This window comes from Lolium perenne, chromosome 2, assembly GCF_019359855.2.
Source record: "Lolium perenne isolate Kyuss_39 chromosome 2, Kyuss_2.0, whole genome shotgun sequence".
NCBI lineage: Eukaryota > Viridiplantae > Streptophyta > Magnoliopsida > Poales > Poaceae > Lolium > Lolium perenne.
In genome coordinates this window covers 281,914,804-281,937,426 of record NC_067245.2, presented here as the reverse complement: position 1 = coordinate 281,937,426, position 22,623 = coordinate 281,914,804, and the positions used below count along the sequence as shown (strand labels likewise).

Here is a 22,623-nt window from a genome sequence, read left to right as displayed (position 1 = left end):
TGGGTCGCCTTGCCTGAGCCTCTTCTTAGTCTGAAAGTAATTACCAATGGGTATGATTGACTTTGATGGCAACACTTCCTTCCGAAACAAAGTTATGAATTAAAGCACGTCCCTTATCAGAAAAGTCTTTCATTCCAAGAGTTTGATGGAGGAAAGACCACTTAACCTTATTATAGATTTTTTAAAAGTCAATTTTTAATATCATCCCATTCAACTTCCGAGTACATCACCAGGAATGACTAATAGTTACCAGCTCTTCAAGCATTCCGTGATGGCGTGATCCCTTGGTTCCTCGTGACATTTGGTCAAGGTGTTCTTGTAGGTGTAGGTTGTACACTATACATTCGACTTCAGATTCGTTGCATTTGAAGTACCGGTCTACAAGGCAACCATTATAAAATCTGAACTCAAGCACGTAAAAACGTTACGTACTTAATTAGTACTACTGTTCTTATTTAAAACTTCAACAGTATTCGCCGTAAATTTGCCTAGCTACAAAATACAAAGATTCTACATCACGGAGCATGCATTCGGGTCCTCGTAGCTGAGGAAATCAACAGGGTGCGAGCAATGCAAGAAGGATGTCTCCTGGTACCCGCTGAGCTCAGAGTGCGTGTACGATCCATAGCCGTCACCAAAGCCGTCATCGCAACCATAGCCATATCCACCACCACCGTAACCATAACCGTAACCGCCACCGCCGCACGGGGAGCGCCGGCGTCCGCAGCCGCCGCCGCGGTAGGAAGGGTGCGAGTAGTCGATGAAGTGCGGGTGCGTGCAGGGGATGAAGTAGGGGGCAACTACCTCCTTGATCTTCTCCTCGATGACCTCCTCGACCACTTCCACGACCTCCTCCACCTTATCCTCCTTCTTCACTTCGACCTTCTCCTCTATGATCCTCACCGTCTTCTCCACTTTCTCGATGGTGCAGTGCTTGCGCGTCCGCTGGTAGATGTACTCGGTGAGCTTGGTCTCCTCGATGACGCCCTCGACGACGCACGAGCTCTTGCCGAAGTCGGTCTTCGCGGCGTAAATACCTACATTGATTATTAGCACACGGGCATATTAGTGTTGGGATCAGGCATTCAGGCTAGCTAGAGCACAGCATGTACGAAATAGCATATTGACTGTGTTAAGAGGGAGGGAGAAATTACTCGTGTGCTCAAGTAGGATCTCTCTGACCCTGACTGCGCAGTCAGGGCAATGCAATCCAACCTTTAGAGTGATGATCGTCAGCTCCTGCAGCATTATGAAGGGAAGGGACAGAAATTGTTGGTATATTGTATCGACATTCAGGTAACATTAGTTTCAGATTCAGGGCAACTGTAGAAGAACGACATGTTTATGAAGGTAACGTGTTACATTTTATAAGAGGTGGTTTTCAGAGAGAGTGCGTTACCTCCTCCTTGGTCTTGATCTCGGTGATCAAATCTTCTGGGGGAGGAATGAACTCAACATGTTTCCGGCAGCCGTCCGAGACTTTCACCCTGAGCTTCTCGACGTCGAACCCGACGCCCCTCACCGTCACCTTCCCTGACCCGGCGTCCAATTTCACCTCCTGAACACCTGCAGTACGCCAGCCCGTGTCAGGCAAACAAAAAATACAGTGCAGAGAATGGTACTACAGACACTGGGAAGCACGGGCACGCACCGTGGAACTCGGTGAACTGTGTCTCGATGTCGCGCGCGCACTGCCCGCAGTGGACGTGCACCTTGTACACGGCCGTCTTCAGCTCGAACTTCTTCTCCTCCTCCTTGGTCTCTCCCATGGCCGGGAGTGACTCTGCTATGCTGGACCTAAGACCTCAATGAATTGTCTGCTGTTAGCTGGAGTACTAGCAAATGCTGGGCACTGCGCTGATACGTGGGGTTCGATCGGGGGTTAATGTGCGCGGCTCCAGGAGGAAGAAGGTTCAGGTGGAGATTTGTTGGAGGTGGTTCACTAGCTGATGGTTGAGAAAAAACGGTCCAGAAACGGGTTGGGAAGTATACTTCGCGTAGGTGTTTCGACTCGAAGTGACGACAAGCCGCAGGTTTTGTCAATCCAAACTCGTGGTTCGGCAACAATGTTTCCCGAAGTGGTTGGGTTGCTGCTGCGATTGACCGCTGGCCGCCGGGTCAACTTGCAGAGAGGTAGATAAATTTGCGTATACTTGATGTGCCTAGACGAAAACGTTGACGGTTCAAAAGTCGATGATATGATCATCAAAGTGCTTTTTGACAGCGTTTTATGATGACGGCAGACGGAAATGCTGAAAATTTATGCTGGAAAGTTTTTTTTCATAAGCCCATCTGCTTTCGCCCGAACTCTGTGACTAACGGGCCTAGTAACCTGCTGGGTCCGAACTTTGGTCCTCGGGCACTTAGGCGACTATAGCCCAAACTCTTGTATTGGGCCAACACTACGAGTGAGTGATCACGCGTCTTTTACCCAACCCTAGGCGCATGCGTAAACAGTTTTTTTTTTTTTTTTGACAATTCTTACCCGGCCAAATTAATTCCTTGTCTCGCATGTTTGCAAACATGACCTCTAAGAATGGAGGCATTGGAAATGAAGCGGGATTTTTTTGCAGGGAAAATTAAGCCCGAATGGTGTAGGTCGGCGTCAAGGAATAACAGCACACAAGCACTCTTACCGGTTCGGCGCCATTGCCCTTGGTGGTGCCGACCGACTTCAGTGCCATGTGGCTTGGCATCTACGTGTTTTGGCGTCGTGTTGAATTGGTGCCTACATGTATAAATTTGACCTCATTCTTAATGACGTCGAAGCAGGGATTGATTTTGAAATATTTCTATCAGGAATGAAACAAGCAAGGAGAAGAGAAAAAACGGTGCGTTCCCGTCCCATTCCCCGTGGGCAGGGTCGGGGCGACGAAAAACCTAGCTCCCAGCAACCCCTTCCTCCTCCTCCTCTCCCTGTCACATCTGTCGACGCAGGCCGCTGGATAAAGCCCGCGCGGTGCCGGCAGAGGCAACCTGCCCTTACCCGTGCACTTGGAGGGATGCGCGGGGCTGTCCTCGGCCAGTGCCGGTGTGCTTAGGTTGGCGGCGTTATGGGTGGCAGGATGGCCGAGAAGCTACTACTTGGCGGCGGGATGGCGCGGTGGCTGTGGTGGTGGCATGCTACCGGCCTAGATCTGGGCCCTTTGGGCCCCATCTAGGTTTGGGAGGGTCTGCCCTGGGCGCGCCGACGCCATCTTTAGTGGTCGGAGGCATGACTTCGGTTGGGGGTGGCTTGAACGGCGGCGCACCTACTGCAACGCGATGGAGGGAGCTTCATGAGCCTGCTCGGACTTGGTTGGGCCCGGAGGGCCTGATGCTATGTTAGGTCGGTTACCTCCATTGGCGGAGGAGGTTTTTCCCTCCCACGTGGCCATTGTTTAGTCGCATCCCGGTCACGACTATCTCTTCTCAATCTCGTCGGTCTTGTTCACGGTGAGACCGGGGTGGTGATTCCAAGATCGTGGTGGCGCAAGTTGGTGGGCGACGAGTTTGGTGTAGCGCGATGGAGGGTCATGGTTTTTTAGGAGTCGGGGCAAATCCATGTCGGATGGCTGACACCGACGCGGTGACGCCCGCGGGCGTCGCCATTCCTTCTTGAAAGGCGCCGGACGTACCCTTCACCACACCCCTCCGCGTACCTGGCTAAACCCTGGGATCAGTCCGGGCAGTATCGTTGTCATCATCACATCCCTTTGTGTTGCTTGGTATGCGGCGCCCCGGAATGAGAATATCACGGTGGGAATTCGTAGGACGCAACGGTGGCGGGTCATCGTCGATCTGATGTTGTTGACATTCCTTTCTTTTTTCCCCTTTTTCCTTTTCGTTTGAGCTTGCTTGTGCTGAGGCTCAAGCACCGTATGGTTGCTATATTAATATAGTAAAACAAAAAGCCTGTTTCGAGAAATGAATGAAGAAATGAAAGGAGTAACTGGTTTCGTCTATGCGTTGGCCGAGGAAACAAATTTGGCGTGCGTCATGCGCGTGCACGCAACGGGAGAGCGTGAGCCCCGAGCGCGGATCTCACCACCTTCCCCTCGCTCGTCCCCCGTCTTCTCCGCTCGGCCTGACCCCATGGACAGTAGCAGCACCAACAGAGCCAGAACGCCGTGACACACCACGATTTCGTTTTCGATCTCGATCAGCGCCCCGGTGCGTGCCGCCGGCTGCTTGCGTCGTCGCGGCGCGCTGACGCAGCACGGATTTGGATTCCGATCCCGCGATCGCGCGCTCGGCGGAAATGCTGATTTGCCGGATCGCCCGTGCCGCCGTGCGTACCTGCCTCTGTGAGCCTGTCTGAGTCGTTGGCCCATGCGCCCGTGGTGTTTGCTTTGTCTGCGTCTCCATCGCCTTCCACTTCCAGTACTCCCGTGCACGACGTGATGGCCCCTGCCTTTCTTCTAGGATTGGATGTGGATGCATATGATGTGGCTATCGGAAATCATTGCACGCATCACATGTTTCTCAATTTCCCATTGGGTTTGGTTAATGGAAGAACACCTTTGGCCCAATAATGCCCCAATACTCCGTGTTTCAGACCAAAAAAAAGTGAGCTTGAGTGCTCAACAATGAGCTTTGAATTAGAAAAGGTTGGCGAATGAATGTGAGCATGTAAATGCAGTATAAGCTATACATGGGCACCTTGTACTCCAACACCACCTCCGGGTTACTCTTAAAACAAGGCCCTCCAAGATGATTGATCTCGAATATCATCACCACCTCCGGTTTACCTCCTCACCGCATCATGGAGTTTGTTGACCTTTGGAAGAAGATGAGCGAGGTGCATCTTATTCAGGGCAGTCAAGATGATATTGTTTGAAATTTCAGCGACTTCCGAACTTACTCGGTGGCATCGGCCCATAGGGCCCAGTTTGAGGGGCTGATTTCATCATCCATGGCATATATAAACTATGCAAAAGATAACCAGAGATAGACAGCGCATCACCTCTACTTGTAGCAAGTTTGGAACATGATCATCCGTTGGCTTGGATTTTCCTCGATCGACATGGCGATTTTCCCAACCTTTGATTCTGTCAAAGAGTGGTGGGAATCCGTTTTCAACGTCCGTCACACGAGGCACAAATATTTGGCATCTCTTATCATGCTCACCACTTGGGAAATTTGAAACCAAAGGTGACGTCATCCATGCCGGCCATTGTGTTCTCCAAGATCTAAGCTAGAGGGGGGCGTCGTGGAGTAGGGCAGGTGCAAAGCACTTGGGTGCAATTATGCCGTGAGAGTAGGCTTTTGTGTCCGCTAAATTTTTGCTCGTTTGGGTGTTGTAACAACTTTCTAAGTACTTAATCTGTAATGACATGAGCTAAAGCTTTTGCATCCGTCTCAAAAAAATACATGTCATTTTGAAAGGACATGGATGTCGCCTAGAGGGGGGGTGAATAGGCGATTTAAAACTTTTACGAGATGGGCTTAACAAATGCGGAATAAAACTAGCGTTTACTTTGTCAAGCCCAAAACCTATATACTATTGTTCACCTATGTGCACCAACAACTTATTCTAAGCAAAGGTTCACCTATGTGCACCAACAACTTATGCTAAGCAATACAAGCAAGTATGTGATAGCAAGATATATATAACTTCAAGCACGATGGCTATCACAAGGTAAAGTGCATAAGTAAAGAGCTCGGGTATAGAGATAACCGAGGCACGCGGGAGACGATGATTTATCCCGGAGTTCACACTCTTGCGAGTGCTAATCTCCGGTGGAGAGGTGCGGTTGCTTAGTGCTCCCGAACGCCACAAGAGGCTCACCTTGAGGTGTGGTTGCTCGATGCACACCAACGCCACAAAGGCCTCACCCCAAGATGCGGTACTCACACCACACACCGAACGCCACGAAGGCGCCTCACCTAAATCTCCGGTGACCCTCGCCACAAAGGCCTAGGTCACGATTCCACTAAGGGATTTCCTTCGAGGCGGAAACCGGGCCTTACACAAAGGTTGGGGCACACATCCACAACTTAATTGGAGGCTCCCAACAAATCGCCACAAAGGCCTAGAATCCGTCTAGGGTTCCAAGAACCCAAGAGTAAAAACCTTCTTGCTTTCACTTCCACGAATCACCGTGGAGAACTCAAACCTATGCACCAAATGCAATGGCAAGAACACCACAAAGATGCCCAAATCCTCCACTCTCAAATTCCAACAAAGCTACTAAAGCTATTGGGGGAATAAGAGAGGAAGAACAATATAAGAAGAGGAACACAAAATTTCTCTCCAAGATCTAGATCTAGAGATTCCCTCACAAAGAGGGGAATTTGATTGGTGCAAATATAGATCTAGACCACCTCTCTCTTTTCCTCAAATTTGAGCAAGAATCATGGAGGGATTGGGGGAGAGGAGGATCTCTCAAGATGCAACAATGGTGGAGAGCCAAAGGTTGAAGAAGAAGTGCCAAGAGAGAGAGAGAGAGAGAGAGAGAGAGAGAGAGAGAGAGAGAGAGAGAGAGAGAGAGGAAATAAGGCTTAAATAAGGAGACCCCAAAATCTGCCCGTTGGGGCTGGCCAGTCGACTTGGGGCCGGTAGTACTGGTCAGCAAGGGGCGGTACTACCGCCCGTGTGTGCTGAGCGCGCGGAGGGGGAGCGGTACCTCCGGCCGTGGCTGAGCGTTACCTCCGGCCGGGCCGGAGCGGTACCACCGGTCGCGGTACCGGCCGCATGTCCCAATACCCTGGAAACATACTGTGAGGCATGGCCTATTTCCGGTACCACGGGCGGTACCTCGGGCGGTACTACCGCTCGTGCACGGGCGGTACTACCGCTCGTGCTCGGGCGGTACTACCGCTCAGCCCAAACTCCTCTTTTTGGGCAAACTTAGAGAAAGCATAACTTGAGTATCCGGACTCCGATTTTGATGATCTTGGACTCGTTTCGAAGCTAGTAACAAGCTCTACAAGATCATGCAGGAACCATCATAGTCCAGCAAAGGAGTATAGAAACAAATGATGAAAGGTTTGACCTATCTAAGAAAGACATACCGGTAAAACCTCCAACCTCGAAAATGCAACAAGTTGCCCAAACAAAAACCATTCTTGATGAACTAGAGCTTGTCATGAGAATAATCACAAGCTCTAAAACATCACATGGATAAGATCCAAATAACAACCAAGAAAGATGATGCAAGGATGCAAAGGTTTGAGCTCTCCGAAGGATACGATCAAGTTACTCACTCGAGAGCCCCCTTGATAGTACGGCAACTAAACTATAAACCGGTCTCCAACTACACCATGAGACCGGTGAGAAAGAAACCCTATCAAGAGCAAACCTTAACCTTGTGCATTCCACTTGAGCTTGATGATGACGGTCTTGACCGCAACAAGATGGAACGCCTTTCTTGATTGTGCTTGCTTGATGAAGTCATGCGAAATGCTCCCCCATACTCCACTATGGGAGAGCTACTTCTTCGGTGCATCTTCACATATCCATGAACACCATATGGATGGCAAGCTTCAAGCATATGATCTCTTCGAGTTGGCTCATCTTGAACTTGCACTTCATTTCTTCATTCTTCATCATGTTGATGTCTTGAGATAACTTGAGGGCTCACTTCATCTTCATCTTCAAGACATACTTGACACTTGATATCCTTCATCAATTTCTTCTTATTGCAACCTTGAAGCCAACATATGGTTCAAGCATTGCCTATGGACAACTCTTCATCTCCATCTTGAAGACATGCTTGACACTTGATATCCTTCATCAATTTCTTCTTATTGCAACCTTGAAGCCAACATATGGTTCAAGCATTGCCTATGGACAACTCCTACAAATATAACTCAACGCAAACATTAGTCCATAGGGATTGTCATTAATTACCAAAACCACACATGGGGGCTCCATGCACTTTCAATCTCCCCCATTTTGGTAATTGATGACAATCTCTTTGAGAGGGTTTATATAAGGAATTTAAGTAGCAAGCAAGTTGAATATATAGAGCAAACTCTCCCATAATATATGCGTGTGTGAATGATATTGACTTTCATTGCATATATTGGCATTCAAAGCCTAGTGGAGTTTCCTCTAACTATTCAACTATGCAAAGCAACAAGATGCAATGCAATAAAGGCACATGCTTAAGCACAAAGCAAAGACATAACCAAATTCCCTTAAACCCTCCAAACTTCTCCCCCATTGGCACCAATTGCCGAAATGGGTGAAAAATTTAGAAGGTCAATATAGTGAGAGTTCCTCCATAGCGTGTGCATTTCTCATAATTTGAGTGGAATCAAATGCACGTATCCAATGACGAATATTCGGAAGGAATCACACTATAGATAGGATCAAAGATTGCAAAACGATAACAAAGTCTAGAAGCTTCAACAAATGAAGCAAGCAACCAAATGAACCACAAAGAAGATACCAAAAGAAAGATAGATATTATGATAAGATCAAGAAGATTACTCTAAATAATATGAGGAAGCTCCCCAAGGTTTGTGCACAAAACCTGACAACTTGCATTGGAGTGTAAAGTGCACAAACATGGAATCATCACTCCCATAATATCATTAAAAAAACAAAAGATACCAAGTGAATCAAACTCTAATGATCACCAAAAGATAGTGTTCTAAATCAAATGAGGAAGCTCCCCAAGGTACATGCATAAATTAAAATGTTGTATTTGAATACAATATGCATAACATGGAATCCTCACTCCCTCATTACCATTTAAAACACAAACATTTGCAATAGATCATAGATAGAACAAATAAGCTTAACACTTGCAACAAACAAATAGTTGAGCAACAAGTAAGAGGCACCATAATAAAAAGGCTCAACCAAGAGGATATGTGAAAGACATGATAAAGCATAATATAAGACTATTACAAGGATGAGCAAAAAGCATCATCATAGTCTTCAATGAATTATATGCTTAGCATGACCAATCAACACGCAATAAATAAATAAGATATCAAAAGGAGATGTATCATCTCTTATGTGTATAAGTTTCTCTAAGTGGGCAATATCACAAAGATATTTATCCACAAAGAAACATGCACACACAAAATAGATACGCAAGAAATATAGTATGATATCCAAGACGAAGTCATGAAATATACCAATAAGAATTTTTGCTTAATAGCATGGCCAAAGGCTCAATTTTATCTTATTGTACATTCATGAACTTCAACCACAAACAACTAAAATACATCACAAATATCAACAAGGGATAGAAGATAGTTGGGATGCATTTGAGAAAAGACAACAAGTATCACAAACGAGGATACCAAAAGAAGTAACTAAATTTGCACTTTCATCTATATTGCACATGTGAGAGCCTTGAGGAATTGATATGCAATAAAATTGCTAGATAGGCATAGTTGGGATGGATGAATCGTGAGCATGATTTAAAATACTTCCCAACAAATGCACTCATCTCAAATTACTCACATTCACAGTAAAGAGGTTTCATTAAGACTTTTGCAAGAAGCACAACATTTGCAAATCAAGAGATTCATGCCAAGATGCAACCACATGGTTGGATGCTAGAAAAATATGCATGAAAAGATACTTGTTACCAAGATAGCATTGGTGTGGATGTAGTAGATATATGTTCGTTGACCATCCTAGCTTGCCTCAAGTTACCATTGAGTCACCACTTCTTTCCAAGAGTGAGACAAGCATCCAATGCATATCCATTGTACCTAACACAAAGGTAAGTACAAAATGGTCTCCAAACTAATTGGGTCCGAAGTAGTTAGACACACTACAACATATAGGACAAACTCCACAATACTATGTGCATATAGATATGAAATTGAATTTCATGCACATCTTAATCAAATTAGGATTTGATGGAGTTTACCCTATATATTGGATCAAAGAAAGTAACACATGCCATAAGATATACATATATTAAATATGCATGCACAATACTTTCAAGAACCAAAGGAAGATACAATTTGGACAAAACACCAAATAAATCAAGAGACAATGGTTGCCCAAATTATATCAAAGAATCAAATCAACACAAGATTTACTCCAAAGACTTATTTCATAATAAGAAGCTAATTAAGCCTAAGCACAAAGGAATGAGATAACCAACTCCTAAGAGAGCAATGTTCCAACAAATAAACCAAACCCTCAAAACTTTTTATGATGGCACAAAGTACCAAAAAGAAAATTTTATGTCCCAAAACCAAATTTTTGATAAAGATCAAGAGATGTTAAGCATTCTAATAAATATAGAAGAGCTCCCCCAAGATTGGTGCATTATCTAGGATTTTTTATATGAATACAAAATGCACAAAACTAGGATCATCACGCTACCTATATTTTCTAAAAATGCTAAGAAAGTTTGAATAGACAACTTAGATCCATAAGATGCAAGGAAGACACATGGGAGTCAAAGCACAATAAATTCATGGCAATAAATAAGGAAATTTAAACACAAGAGCCAATGTAGATATGATCAATAAATATCTACCTCATAATGATTACCAATTGTCCTAGGACAAGAGGTATTAGGAAATATTTCCCGGTGGTAGTTTGTAAGTATACATAAGATCATATTTACAACGAACAAAGCATATGGTAAAAGATAAGAGTTAACCATCATGCAAAGATAGTTTCTTGATAGCTTCATTTAGTCATACCAACATGCAAGGCAATTAATAGTATTCATACCAACATGCAAAGCAATTAATAGTATGACTTGAAGCACATGGTTTTCCAAAAATGTATTGAGGGACACGTTGAAAGGACACGTTGTGAAAAACCATGCCAAGAAAAACTTTCACAAATAAGATCCACAAAGATATTAATGGACATTAGAATTTGAATTTCTCATGAAGATGACATACCACATAGAGACTAGATAATCTTGCAATATCAATTCTAAGTGATATTCCTCATGTACACACATTGTTAGGATCATGAAATTCCCAAAGAAATATCACTCCCCCAAAATGGGATAGTCCATTAGTCGCTCATAAGAGCCATATAAGATACAACAAGATGCAAAGTGGCTCCAACACAAACACAAATACATGGTGTGCAACCCAACATGCATAGACTTGATTTCTCAAGAAAAGCAAATAGGAAACACAACATATACAAACATGTTAGGAACAAAAACTAACACATGCAAAGGGGCGAGTAGCTTTCAATATAAATGAGTTGAGAACATGTTACCGCAAGGAGGAACATTGAATATATGATAGAAGCAAGATAACCAAAAGACTTGGCTTGAGATAAAATAAATGATGAAGATCCCTTAATTCTTCATGATGTAGCCAAGTCTCCAATGCCCTCCAACAAGCACCTATTGATCAAGTTTTGGATTGTTGGTCCCCAACTAAGTTGGGTCCTAAGAGGTTAGTCACAATAGGCTTGGCAACCCAAATGGTTCTTTTCTTGACACCACTTTGGGCACCAACAAATTTGGCAAACACATTGCCACCCTCATCCTTACGAAGAGAATAAACATCATCAATGGTGATAGAGTTGGATGAGGTACCAATAGTGCAAAAGGAGGAGATGTGGCCCTTCTCACGGCATATGTAGCAAGTTCTTTTCTTCTCCTTCTTCTCACTAGATTTCTCCACAATGGGAGCATTGGCTTGATTCTTCTTGGGAAGTGGAATTTCTTCAACTTGAGGTTGAATATAAGTTTGAGCTTGAGGCCGCTTCCCTTTTTGCTTCTTATTCAAAGGGCAAGATCTAACATGGTGCCCTTCAATTTTGCACTTGAAGCAAACAATCTTGGCTGGGTCTTTGGCTTGTACTTGGCCCTTCTTCTTGTTGTTCATGTTGTTGTTGTTGGACTTGTTCTTGTTGTTGGATTTGAATCCAAGTCCACTCTTGTCATTGGGAGATTGTTGCACACTTAACATCGTGTCAAGTTTGCATTTCCCTTCATGACTCTTTACCAAGTCGGTCTTCAAGGAAGTGACTTGGGCCTTGAGCTCTTTGATTTCCTCTACATGGTTAGTAACAACACAAGTACTAGAGGAAGTAGAACCTTCATTGTTAGAGCAACAAGGCAAGGAAGATAATTCATCACAAGATTTAGCAATACTATGAGTGGATGAATTACAAGGACTAGCACATGGCAATATAGCATTTTGAGTAGTAGTGCTAGTATCCACATGAGGCTCACAAGGTGTTGCCTTAGATATGATAGCCTCATGAGCTAACTTTAGCCTATCATGAGAGGCTAGAAGATCCTCATGGGAGCTAGAAAGCTTTCCATGATTTTCTTCCAATTTCCCATAATTGCAAGTTAGCAAATCAAGTTGAGCCCTTAGCTCAACATTCTCCTTCAAGATAGATGCTTCACAAGAAGTAGAGTTAGTAGCACAAGCATCATCACAAGACATATCAAGAAGAGAGGGTAACATAGCATGCTCTTTTAAATATGAAGCTTGTAGTTGCTCATATGACTTGGTGAGGATAGAGTGTTCGCTCTCCAAGGCCTTGTGGGCCTTGTCTAGATCATCTAGATCCTTAACAAGTTTATCATGACCAACACCAACTTTGAACTTTTCATTTTGAGACACTTCAAGGGTTTCAAGTTGCTCTTCAAGAGAGGCTACGGTCTGTTGTTCTTCTTCAAGTTCATTCTTTAATGATGCTACATCATCGGCATACTCTCGTTCAAGAGCACCCTTTTTATCAATGGTGTTCTCATGCATCCAAATAAGTTTTTGGCTCTCAATAGCGGTAGTCAAGATTTCAAAGAAGTGAGAGCTAGCAATTTTATCTTTGTAAAGAACCTTGAATACACTCTCACCTTTATCGCGTAGAGAGGCAACCCAATCCTCTTCTTCATATTCATCCTCATCCTTATCACCACGAGAAATATTAGGTTTCATGGTAGGAGGTACCGTGGAACCCTTGGCCATAAGGCATATATGAGGACCGTGAGATAAAGATGAGGAGTTACTTGAGGCTCCTTTCAAGATCTTGTCTTGACCAATAGAATCTTTGGTTTCCTCTACATTGTTAGACACACAACAACTAGAGGAAATATAATCATTTTTATCATGGCCACAAGACAATGCAAGCATATCATCATTAGATTTTTTCAAGCAACTTACACATGATATGCAAGGACTATCAACACAAGCATGTAAATCATTTCTAGTGCTAGATGTGTTTAAGTCCAAAGATGAAGCATTGCAATGAGATAGAGATGAAGAATCATCAATAGTAAGCTCAATATCAATATTGCAATTTTCATCACCACTCACCATATCATTACCTTGTGTCTTACCACACTTTGGTGAAGTGGATGAAGATGAGAACTCATCACGGCCGGAAGTGGAAGCAAAACAATCATCCTCAATGATAGTGGACACATCATATTTATCTTGAAGCTTTGTCCATAATTCATGAGCGCTCCCAAAAGGCATGATTGAAGAAGTAACTACATTGCTCACAACAATGGAAAACACATGAGAAGCAAGAGCATCGAGACAAGAGTTTTTCTCCTCCTCAAGAGATAAATTTTGTGGATCCTTAGGAGAAGAAAAACCCATGTCAAGAAATCGCTCCATGTCCGGGGACATACGACGCAAAATATTAAGCACATAAATTTTCCATAGATCATAATTTGTGCCATCAAATATAAACAAGTTATTGTGCGCTAATCCCCTAACCGACATCTTTACTCTCAAGGCGGTGAAGCCTAAGAATGAGAGACCTTGCTCTGATACCAATTGAAAGGACATGGATGTCGCCTAGAGGGGGGGGTGAATAGGCGATTTAAAACTTTTACGAGATGGGCTTAACAAATGCGGAATAAAACTAGCGTTTACTTTGTCAAGCCCAAAACCTATATACTATTGTTCACCTATGTGCACCAACAACTTATTCTAAGCAAAGGTTCACCTATGTGCACCAACAACTTATGCTAAGCAATACAAGCAAGTATGTGATAGCAAGATATATATAACTTCAAGCACAATGGCTATCACAAGGTAAAGTGCATAAGTAAAGAGCTCGGGTATAGAGATAACCGAGGCACGCGGGAGACGATGATTTATCCCGGAGTTCACACTCTTGCGAGTGCTAATCTCCGGTGGAGAGGTGCGGTTGCTTAGTGCTCCCGAACGCCACAAGAGGCTCACCTTGAGGTGTGGTTGCTCGATGCACACCAACGCCACAAAGGCCTCACCCCAAGATGCGGTACTCACACCACACACCGAACGCCACGAAGGCGCCTCACCTAAATCTCCGGTGACCCTCGCCACAAAGGCCTAGGTCACGATTCCACTAAGGGATTTCCTTCGAGGCGGAAACCGGGCCTTACACAAAGGTTGGGGCACACATCCACAACTTAATTGGAGGCTCCCAACAAATCGCCACAAAGGCCTAGAATCCGTCTAGGGTTCCAAGAACCCAAGAGTAAAAACCTTCTTGCTTTCACTTCCACGAATCACCGTGGAGAACTCAAACCTATGCACCAAATGCAATGGCAAGAACACCACAAAGATGCCCAAATCCTCCACTCTCAAATTCCAACAAAGCTACTAAAGCTATTGTGGGAATAAGAGAGGAAGAACAATATAAGAAGAGGAACACAAAATTTCTCTCCAAGATCTAGATCTAGAGATTCCCTCACAAAGAGGGGAATTTGATTGGTGCAAATATAGATCTAGACCACCTCTCTCTTTTCCTCAAATTTGAGCAAGAATCATGGAGGGATTGGGGGAGAGGAGGATCTCTCAAGATGCAACAATGGTGGAGAGCCAAAGGTTGAAGAAGAAGTGCCAAGAGAGAGAGAGAGAGAGAGAGAGAGAGAGAGAGGAAATAAGGCTTAAATAAGGAGACCCCAAAATCTGCCCGTTGGGGCTGGCCAGTCGACTTGGGGCCGGTAGTACCGGTCAGCAAGGGGCGGTACTACCGCCCGTGTGTGCTGAGCGCGCGGAGGGGGAGCGGTACCTCCGGCCGTGGCTGAGCGTTACCTCCGGCCGGGCCGGAGCGGTACCACCGGTCGCGGTACCGGCCGCATGTCCCAATACCCTGGAAACATACTGTGAGGCATGGCCTATTTCCGGTACCACGGGCGGTACCTCGGGCGGTACTACCGCTCGTGCACGGGCGGTACTACCGCTCGTGCTCGGGCGGTACTACCGCTCAGCCCAAACTCCTCTTTTTGGGCAAACTTAGAGAAAGCATAACTTGAGTATCCGGACTCCGATTTTGATGATCTTGGACTCGTTTCGAAGCTAGTAACAAGCTCTACAAGATCATGCAGGAACCATCATAGTCCAGCAAAGGAGTATAGAAACAAATGATGAAAGGTTTGACCTATCTAAGAAAGACATACCGGTAAAACCTCCAACCTCGAAAATGCAACAAGTTGCCCAAACAAAAACCATTCTTGATGAACTAGAGCTTGTCATGAGAATAATCACAAGCTCTAAAACATCACATGGATAAGATCCAAATAACAACCAAGAAAGATGATGCAAGGATGCAAAGGTTTGAGCTCTCCGAAGGATACGATCAAGTTACTCACTCGAGAGCCCCCTTGATAGTACGGCAACTAAACTATAAACCGGTCTCCAACTACACCATGAGACCGGTGAGAAAGAAACCCTATCAAGAGCAAACCTTAACCTTGTGCATTCCACTTGAGCTTGATGATGACGGTCTTGACCGCAACAAGATGGAACGCCTTTCTTGATTGTGCTTGCTTGATGAAGTCATGCGAAATGCTCCCCCATACTCCACTATGGGAGAGCTACTTCTTCGGTGCATCTTCACATATCCATGAACACCATATGGATGGCAAGCTTCAAGCATATGATCTCTTCGAGTTGGCTCATCTTGAACTTGCACTTCATTTCTTCATTCTTCATCATGTTGATGTCTTGAGATAACTTGAGGGCTCACTTCATCTTCATCTTCAAGACATACTTGACACTTGATATCCTTCATCAATTTCTTCTTATTGCAACCTTGAAGCCAACATATGGTTCAAGCATTGCCTATGGACAACTCTTCATCTCCATCTTGAAGACATGCTTGACACTTGATATCCTTCATCAATTTCTTCTTATTGCAACCTTGAAGCCAACATATGGTTCAAGCATTGCCTATGGACAACTCCTACAAATATAACTCAACGCAAACATTAGTCCATAGGGATTGTCATTAATTACCAAAACCACACATGGGGGCTCCATGCACTTTCACATTTCCAAAAAGAAATGGAAAGCCATACAATTATTAATTTGCACCCAAAAAAATTGAAAAGTCTACTCGCTATCAACTAGAATGAAAATATTAAACATACTTTAATTTGTTGAGATAAAAATGTTACATAACTTCGTGTATGTATTTTTGCGCATAGCCAGTCCCACCCCGGGTAAAGGATAGCCAGTCCCAGCATGAATGACTCGGTGTTGATTATTGAACACAAGGACTCTCTAGGTCATTAGCTCCTTCTTTAAGCAATGCATGCAAAATTGGAAAAAGTTCTCTTATATCCCCAACTTAACCATGGTGGTTGTCAGGTAACACAGTATATTAGAATGTGAGGTTGACAATGAAAATAATATAAGAAAATTATATGTAAATGCAATGGATGTTTATTTTTTGCATTTTCAAAAATATTTAATAAAGCTGATGGTATGCAGAAATCTAAATGTTTGTTCTTATGTTAAAAAATGGACCGGATTCATGTGTTCACTTGACATCTTTTTCATCCACATGTTTACACAAAATAAGTTCTAGCTAAGATATATGCAATGCAACTTCTATGTAGTGTTTGACTCATATTTAAATGGGCATCACATCCTAATATAGAGATGATGCAACACATCATTTTAACACTCCCCTAAAATGTGGGTTGTTCACATGCTTAGAATTAATTGATAATAAAAAGTATTGCCTTATGATTAAATGATTAGATCCTCGATTTCCATATGATTTTTTGACGATGAAACCTCAATTTCCTTATGATTAATCATCCAAAACCCCACACGATCCTAGATGCATCTTCAGAAAGCCTAGCTCATAAAATCTTTTCATTAGCTGATTCCAGTAGTCTCCCTCGCACCCAACATGCGTTTTCCATGCGGGAGGTGGGGATGACCATGGTTCTCGGCACTTCAAGGGAGTCCTTATGTTTCAGTGTTTTGATGATGCTCTTTTAGGTGGTGGAGACGGCAACACACTGGAAACATTAACTCTGGTAATTTCCGTGTTGTAGAGTGTTGGTTTCGCTGTTGCACGTGGAGTGTGTGAGAATCCTGATCAATCAAAGGGGGTGGATCACCCATGATGTGCGTGTTGGGTTCATGGTTGTGTTGGTGGTCTCGTCAATAAGTTCATGTGGCGATGTTTTTCAGTGTTGATGTGGCTCCTCGTTGGGCCTTCTATTCTTCTATAGGTCACCATTCGGCGCTTCGGATCATCGTGGCTGGCGTCTCCACGAAACGTCGGGGGACTTCCCTGCTTTAATTATAAGGACTCCTTGGCTCTAAGGCTGAGGAGTATGTGCGACATAGCTAGCATCACGACGTTCCATCGGCAACGAAGATGAAGACCTATTCTCGGTAGACATATATATTTATAAATAAGAAAATCACCATGGATTTTTTTTTTGAGGGAAAAAAAATCACCATGGATGATCATGGTTAAAGTTTTACAGTACACCCGGCCCAAATGGCACGAAAAGCCCGATGCTAAAAACATACCCAACCCCACTATTGGGCCTATAAATCAGGCCCGAGCCCAGCCCAAGCAAGAGAAGAAAGCCCAGCTTGGCCTGATCCTTGCCTAAATATCGCATTTTGTAAGCCCGCACTTAGCCCAATCCTTGCCTAAATATCGCATATTGTAAGCCCGTGACTGGCCCAGCCCAGGTATTTTGGGCAGGGCTTACTCGGGCCATCTGGGCCGGGCTGCCCATGCCTGATCTATTTTCCACCGACTAAGCAAAGTTTGACGGTATAAAAGGAAGCTGGGGGTAGTTTTGTCCATCCACAACCGAAAGAGCACACACGAGGAGGGGGCAGATTTATTACGCGAGTCCTCGTGTGGCCTACAGATCCGATCCGACCCTTGAGGCAGGCAGGTAACTCATCTCCCAAATTGATTTGATTTTTCTTTGCACGCACAAATCCGCCTCCGCTTTCCCCATTTCCTCTGTATTTTATTCGATTCCCCGGATTAGTTTTTGCGTGCAGCGAGGGAGGCTCACGTACAACCGCCGTAACCGCGCGCGCGCTCTGCCCGGAGCAACCGAAGGCAGGCGACGAGCGCGTCGGATTCGGGGGGAAGCTAGGGTTTCGCCGCGAGATGGACGGACGGGATCAGCAGCAGCCACCGCCGCCGCAGCCGCCGCGCCTGGGCTCGCCGCCGGCGACCGCGGGCGTCATGATGCCGCAGAACGCCTACGGCCCCGCGCCGGCCATGTCGCCGGGCTCCGCGAATGTTATGCAAGGGATGCCGCTCGCCTTCAACCCCATGGCGTCGCCCACCGCCTCGCCGGCGATGAAGCCGGCGGAAATGCCGGTGGCCATGTACCGGCCCGATTCCGGCCAGCCGGGCATCCAACAACAGCATCCGGGCAGCGGCGCTGGCGCCATCGTCATCAGCGGCAGTGGCGGGGAGCTCGTGAAGAAGAAGAGGGGGAGGCCGAGGAAGTATGGTCCGGACGGGACCCTCGGCATGGGGCCGAAACCTGCCACCGAGGCGGGCAGGCAGTCCGGCGGTGCAGGTTCGAAGTCGAACTCGAATCCTGACGGGAAGCGCAGAGGGCGCCCCCCTGGGTCTGGGAAAAAGAAACAACTCGACGCCTTAGGTAATTTTGGCTGCATCCGCATTGCTCTGAATTCACAAGTGTCAACCTTCTCAATAAGGCGGCATGTCTTTTTCTTTTTAATGTTCAAAGGTCATGTTTGGACAGGCTTGAATTGTGTCTCCACATTTTAAATTATTTTTCAACGAATTAAATAGGTTAGAATAATGCAGGCAGTTAAAAAGTACACATATGCTTTATCTTAGACTTCTTAGTTATGCACAGAGCAGCTTTTAAATATAAGAAGTGGAAGTCAAACATGAGCTTGGTCTTTTAATATTAGACAGTAGATATGTTGCTTTTTTTTTTCTAGTAATAAGATTTTTCTATGAATGTATATATTACTTTGCTCATATTTTTATCTTGCCTCAAGCTGTAACTTTTGCATTTTGCAGCATAAAAGGGCATTAAATGATTTGGTGTATCAATTGGTTAAAGTTTATCTTTCCCAGTTTTTTAAAAAGTTTCTCTTTGCCGTATTAGACACGTTTTGAAGGCTGTTTGGTGCCTTTCTATCTGATGAAAAATAATAATTTGATGAGCCTATTTGAACCAAATTAATTTTGCTACCTTTGTCGAACCATTTTTTTTTTGCGACTGCGGAATGATCATTGTGATATTCTAATTGCTGATTTGCAGGTTCTTCCGGGACATCATTTACTCCTCACATAATAACCGTGAAGCCAAATGAGGTATCCTCTCTGCTGTCTTTTTGCTTACATCCATGATGTATATGCTCGCCTGGTCTGATTGTTTTTAAGCTGCACTTGGAGAATTATTCCGTGGAAAAATTAAATAGACTGCCCTGCTAGCTACAGTATTGGTTCAGAACAAAACTAGATATTCATGAACATGCTGCCTTATGTTGAAAATCTTTGACTACCCCTTGGTGAATCGCAAATCATTTGTTGATGGATGCCTGATAGGGTTCAAAATGACAAAAATCACTTCCATGTGCCTCTTAGAACAAACAGAAAACAGAAGTAGCATCTTTTGATGATTTTATCCTCTTGATTTTTTTCTCTTGTTACAGAGTCTAATTAAATGTTGCTGGTCCTCTTATGTTCTCCATGCCATTACTGCATATTTATTTTTACAGTATCCAACTTACTACCTCCATCACGTAGTTTAAGAAATTGCTTTGACCATTATTTTGATCAATAAAATATAAAATATATGTCAAAAAAATTATATCATTGGAAAACTTTTTTGCATATGAATCTAATGATATAGATTTTATAGACATAAAATTTATATTTTATTGATCAAATCTATGGTCAAACTTTGTCTTAAACTGCGTGCGTGCCTGTTAATCTGAGACGGAGGGAGTACTGCTGATCTGTAGGATGCATGGAAAAATGCTTACAGGATGTACTTACAAATCTATGAGATTGTTCATTCGCATGAATAAATAATTATAGCTTCATAGATTCATTCATCTACCATTAGTCTTATATTTTCTAATTGTCAACAATTGCAACATCAATCTACTACCTACTAATAGTAGATAATTCTTGAGCCTATTCCTTGCTTGTACCTGATGTCTGAAATCCAGACTATCTAGCACGCATTGGCATTTATGCATCAATTCATTTTCTTTTCAGGATGTTGCTTCAAAAATATTGTCCTTTTCGCAACAAGGTCCACGCACTACATGTATAATCTCAGCAACTGGTTCGCTGTGCACAGCAACACTCCGTCAACCAGCAACCTCTGGTGGGATAGTAACATACGAGGTACATTCAGGCACATGCCAAGAACTTGGAGCAATGTTTAGTTTTTGCCTTTTATTTTTGTGTGAAATAGTAATGTACCTGCTCAAGCTCAAAGACCTACCATAGCATCATAGTCTGGTTTTGCATTACTCTGTTGAGAGCCGTTGCATATGGTCTATAAAATGTTTGTTTGTTATTTGGTAGTACCAAATACCAAGTTAAACATATGCATTGATTTAAATTTTTTGTTATATTCTATTTCCATTGTGGTCTGCTACTTCATTGGTTTGCCAGTAAGTGTCTCTGTTTGCTTACTCGTTATGAACCCAGTATGGAGTGCGTTCACTTCTCGTCTGTTTTTTTGACAATGTAGTCTCCGAGAATAGAAAAAGAAATGGCTAATATGTTGTTCTATGTTACATCCCAGCTTGGCATGCAACATGAAAACGGATGTCAAATTTTAATATCCTTGCTCTCTCATACATTGCAAATGATTAAATATGATTTTAAGAGCATCAGGTTTTGGGGTGTATTCATTCTAGAGCTTGTGATAGTTTATTGGCCATATGGTCAGAATACAAAGTCACATCACAAATATTTTGTTGGAATTTTTGTAATGCAATTACAGTTTTCTATCATACAAATTCAATATGTAAAACATATGAATTGCAGTACTGTTATTTGTCACAGGGCCACTATGAAATTCTCTCTCTGTCGGGCTCATATCTGCTTGCCGAGGATGGTGACACTCGTAGCAGGACCGGTGGTTTGAGCGTGGCACTGGCTGGAAGGGATGGACGTATTGTAGGAGGCAGTGTTGCTGGAATGCTTATGGCTGCCACGCTCGTCCAGGTTCTTGAATTCATCTCCTCTTTGCACTTTGTTTTCAACTGGCATCTTCCTTGAAATCAGCATGACAAGAGGCCTCCGTTGACAGGTTTCCATGTGTTTCAGGTTGTGGTGGGCAGCTTCATTGCTGAAGGTAAAAAGCCCAAGGAAGAACAAGTGAAACGTGAGCCAACGTCAGCACCGATGCAGACAGCCGGCTTTGTTGCAGCAGCCTCAGCTGCTAGTCCTGCATCCGATGGAACATCGAGTGATCACTCTGATGACCCAGGGAGCCCCATGGGACCTAGTCCTAACGGCAGCGCGTTAAACAACGCAGGCCATCCCATTCACGCTTCATATGCTCCTGTGGGCTGGTCCCTTTCCGGGAACCAAAGCCGCTACGATCCAGACCTGAAGATCATGAACGACTAATGGCTTAGCTTGCAGCTTTGCTTCTAGTATTTGACCTAGCAGAGTATAGGGTTCAGGAGTTCCTGCACCGGTGCCAGCTTCATTGTCGGCCAATAATTCGGTGTGCTAGCAGTAACCGCAGAGCCTGATGGAAGGGCTCAGGAGCAGTAATAAGTAGCTTCAAGGCATGCACGTCTTGCCCTGTTATTGTAGTTTTTAGTTGGTATCTCGTATCTGCTTTCGCAGTCAGTAGCTTATGGTTGGAGTTATCGTTTCCTAGTACGGTTTCTATTATCCGTGAATTTGTATTCCTCTTAGTATCATCATGCACGAGTTTGAAATGCCATGTTCTTATTTCATATATTCATATTTTCAGCATCACTGCTTTTTTATATTAACTTAGTTTCATGTTTTCTCAAAATATATTAGTAATAGCTTAGATTCAAACGGCTGGTCTGGAAGCAAGGCACACTGTCTGGCAATAACAGGGGGAATCAACATCCATTTTGTAGCAATTGGTGTCGTTCTTATTTCAGCGAAACATCTTAGACGGTATGCTTTAGGTGTTGTGTCTTTGGTGTCTAGATCATCTTTGCTTATGGGAGGCGTCCCCGGAACGGTGGTGTCGTAGGTGCTCTGGTTTGGCACAGCTGCCGTGGTCTTTGCCTGAGTTGGTGGTCGGTAGTGAGGATCTTACTCCCCGGGGAGTTCAATAGGGTGTTGATGTTCCAGGCGAATGCCACACGCTGGCCTTGGGCTGTTGTTGAAGATGATGGCGCCTTCGGGCGTCGCTACTCCTTCCTGAAGGCATCATCGTGAAATCTGCCACTCCTACACCACAAAGGGCAAGGTTTATTCGGGTCAAAACCCAAACTCCGTTGGAGTTGGCGTGGTGG

At 44.2% G+C, this 22,623-nt stretch overlaps 2 protein-coding genes across 3 annotated transcripts; one reads left to right on the top strand and one right to left on the bottom strand.

The window, feature by feature from the left end:
* Positions 1-246: 246 nt before the first annotated feature.
* Positions 247-1,919, bottom strand: LOC127330737 (heavy metal-associated isoprenylated plant protein 4). The gene is made up of 4 exons (XM_051356852.2): positions 1,652-1,919; positions 1,400-1,566; positions 1,155-1,239; positions 247-1,037 (listed from the first exon to the last, which is right to left on the bottom strand). Exons 1-4 carry the CDS (start codon positions 1,767-1,769, stop codon positions 511-513), a joined length of 897 nt encoding a protein of 298 aa, XP_051212812.1. The 5' UTR covers positions 1,770-1,919; the 3' UTR covers positions 247-510.
* Positions 1,920-17,946: 16,027 nt separating this feature from the next.
* Positions 17,947-22,108, top strand: LOC127336564 (AT-hook motif nuclear-localized protein 10). Of its 2 annotated transcripts, none has more exons than XM_051363391.1 (6): positions 17,947-18,047; positions 18,147-18,776; positions 19,413-19,465; positions 20,378-20,509; positions 21,179-21,340; positions 21,443-22,108. In XM_051363391.1, the coding sequence occupies exons 2-6, from the start codon at positions 18,272-18,274 to the stop codon at positions 21,746-21,748; spliced, it is 1,158 nt and encodes a 385-aa protein (XP_051219351.1). In that variant the 5' UTR covers positions 17,947-18,047; positions 18,147-18,271; the 3' UTR covers positions 21,749-22,108. The 2 variants fall into 2 exon arrangements, with proteins under 2 accessions (XP_051219351.1, XP_051219352.1); XM_051363392.2 differs by having other exon boundaries at positions 17,963-18,043.
* The last annotated feature ends 515 nt before the right edge of the window (positions 22,109-22,623 follow it).

Coding starts and splice junctions, on each gene's coding strand:
- LOC127330737 (XM_051356852.2), bottom strand. CDS start 1,769: ATGGGAGAGACCAAGGAGGAGGAGAAGAAGTTCGAGCTGAAGACGGCC. Junction 1,567..1,651: donor ACAGTTCACCGAGTTCCACG/GTGCGTGCCCGT, acceptor GGCGTACTGCAG/GTGTTCAGGAGGTGAAATTG. Junction 1,038..1,154: donor GATCCTACTTGAGCACACGA/GTAATTTCTCCC, acceptor TAATCAATGTAG/GTATTTACGCCGCGAAGACC.
- LOC127336564 (XM_051363391.1), top strand. CDS start 18,272: ATGGACGGACGGGATCAGCAGCAGCCACCGCCGCCGCAGCCGCCGCGC. Junction 18,777..19,412: donor GAAACAACTCGACGCCTTAG/GTAATTTTGGCT, acceptor GCTGATTTGCAG/GTTCTTCCGGGACATCATTT. Junction 20,510..21,178: donor GTGGGATAGTAACATACGAG/GTACATTCAGGC, acceptor TATTTGTCACAG/GGCCACTATGAAATTCTCTC.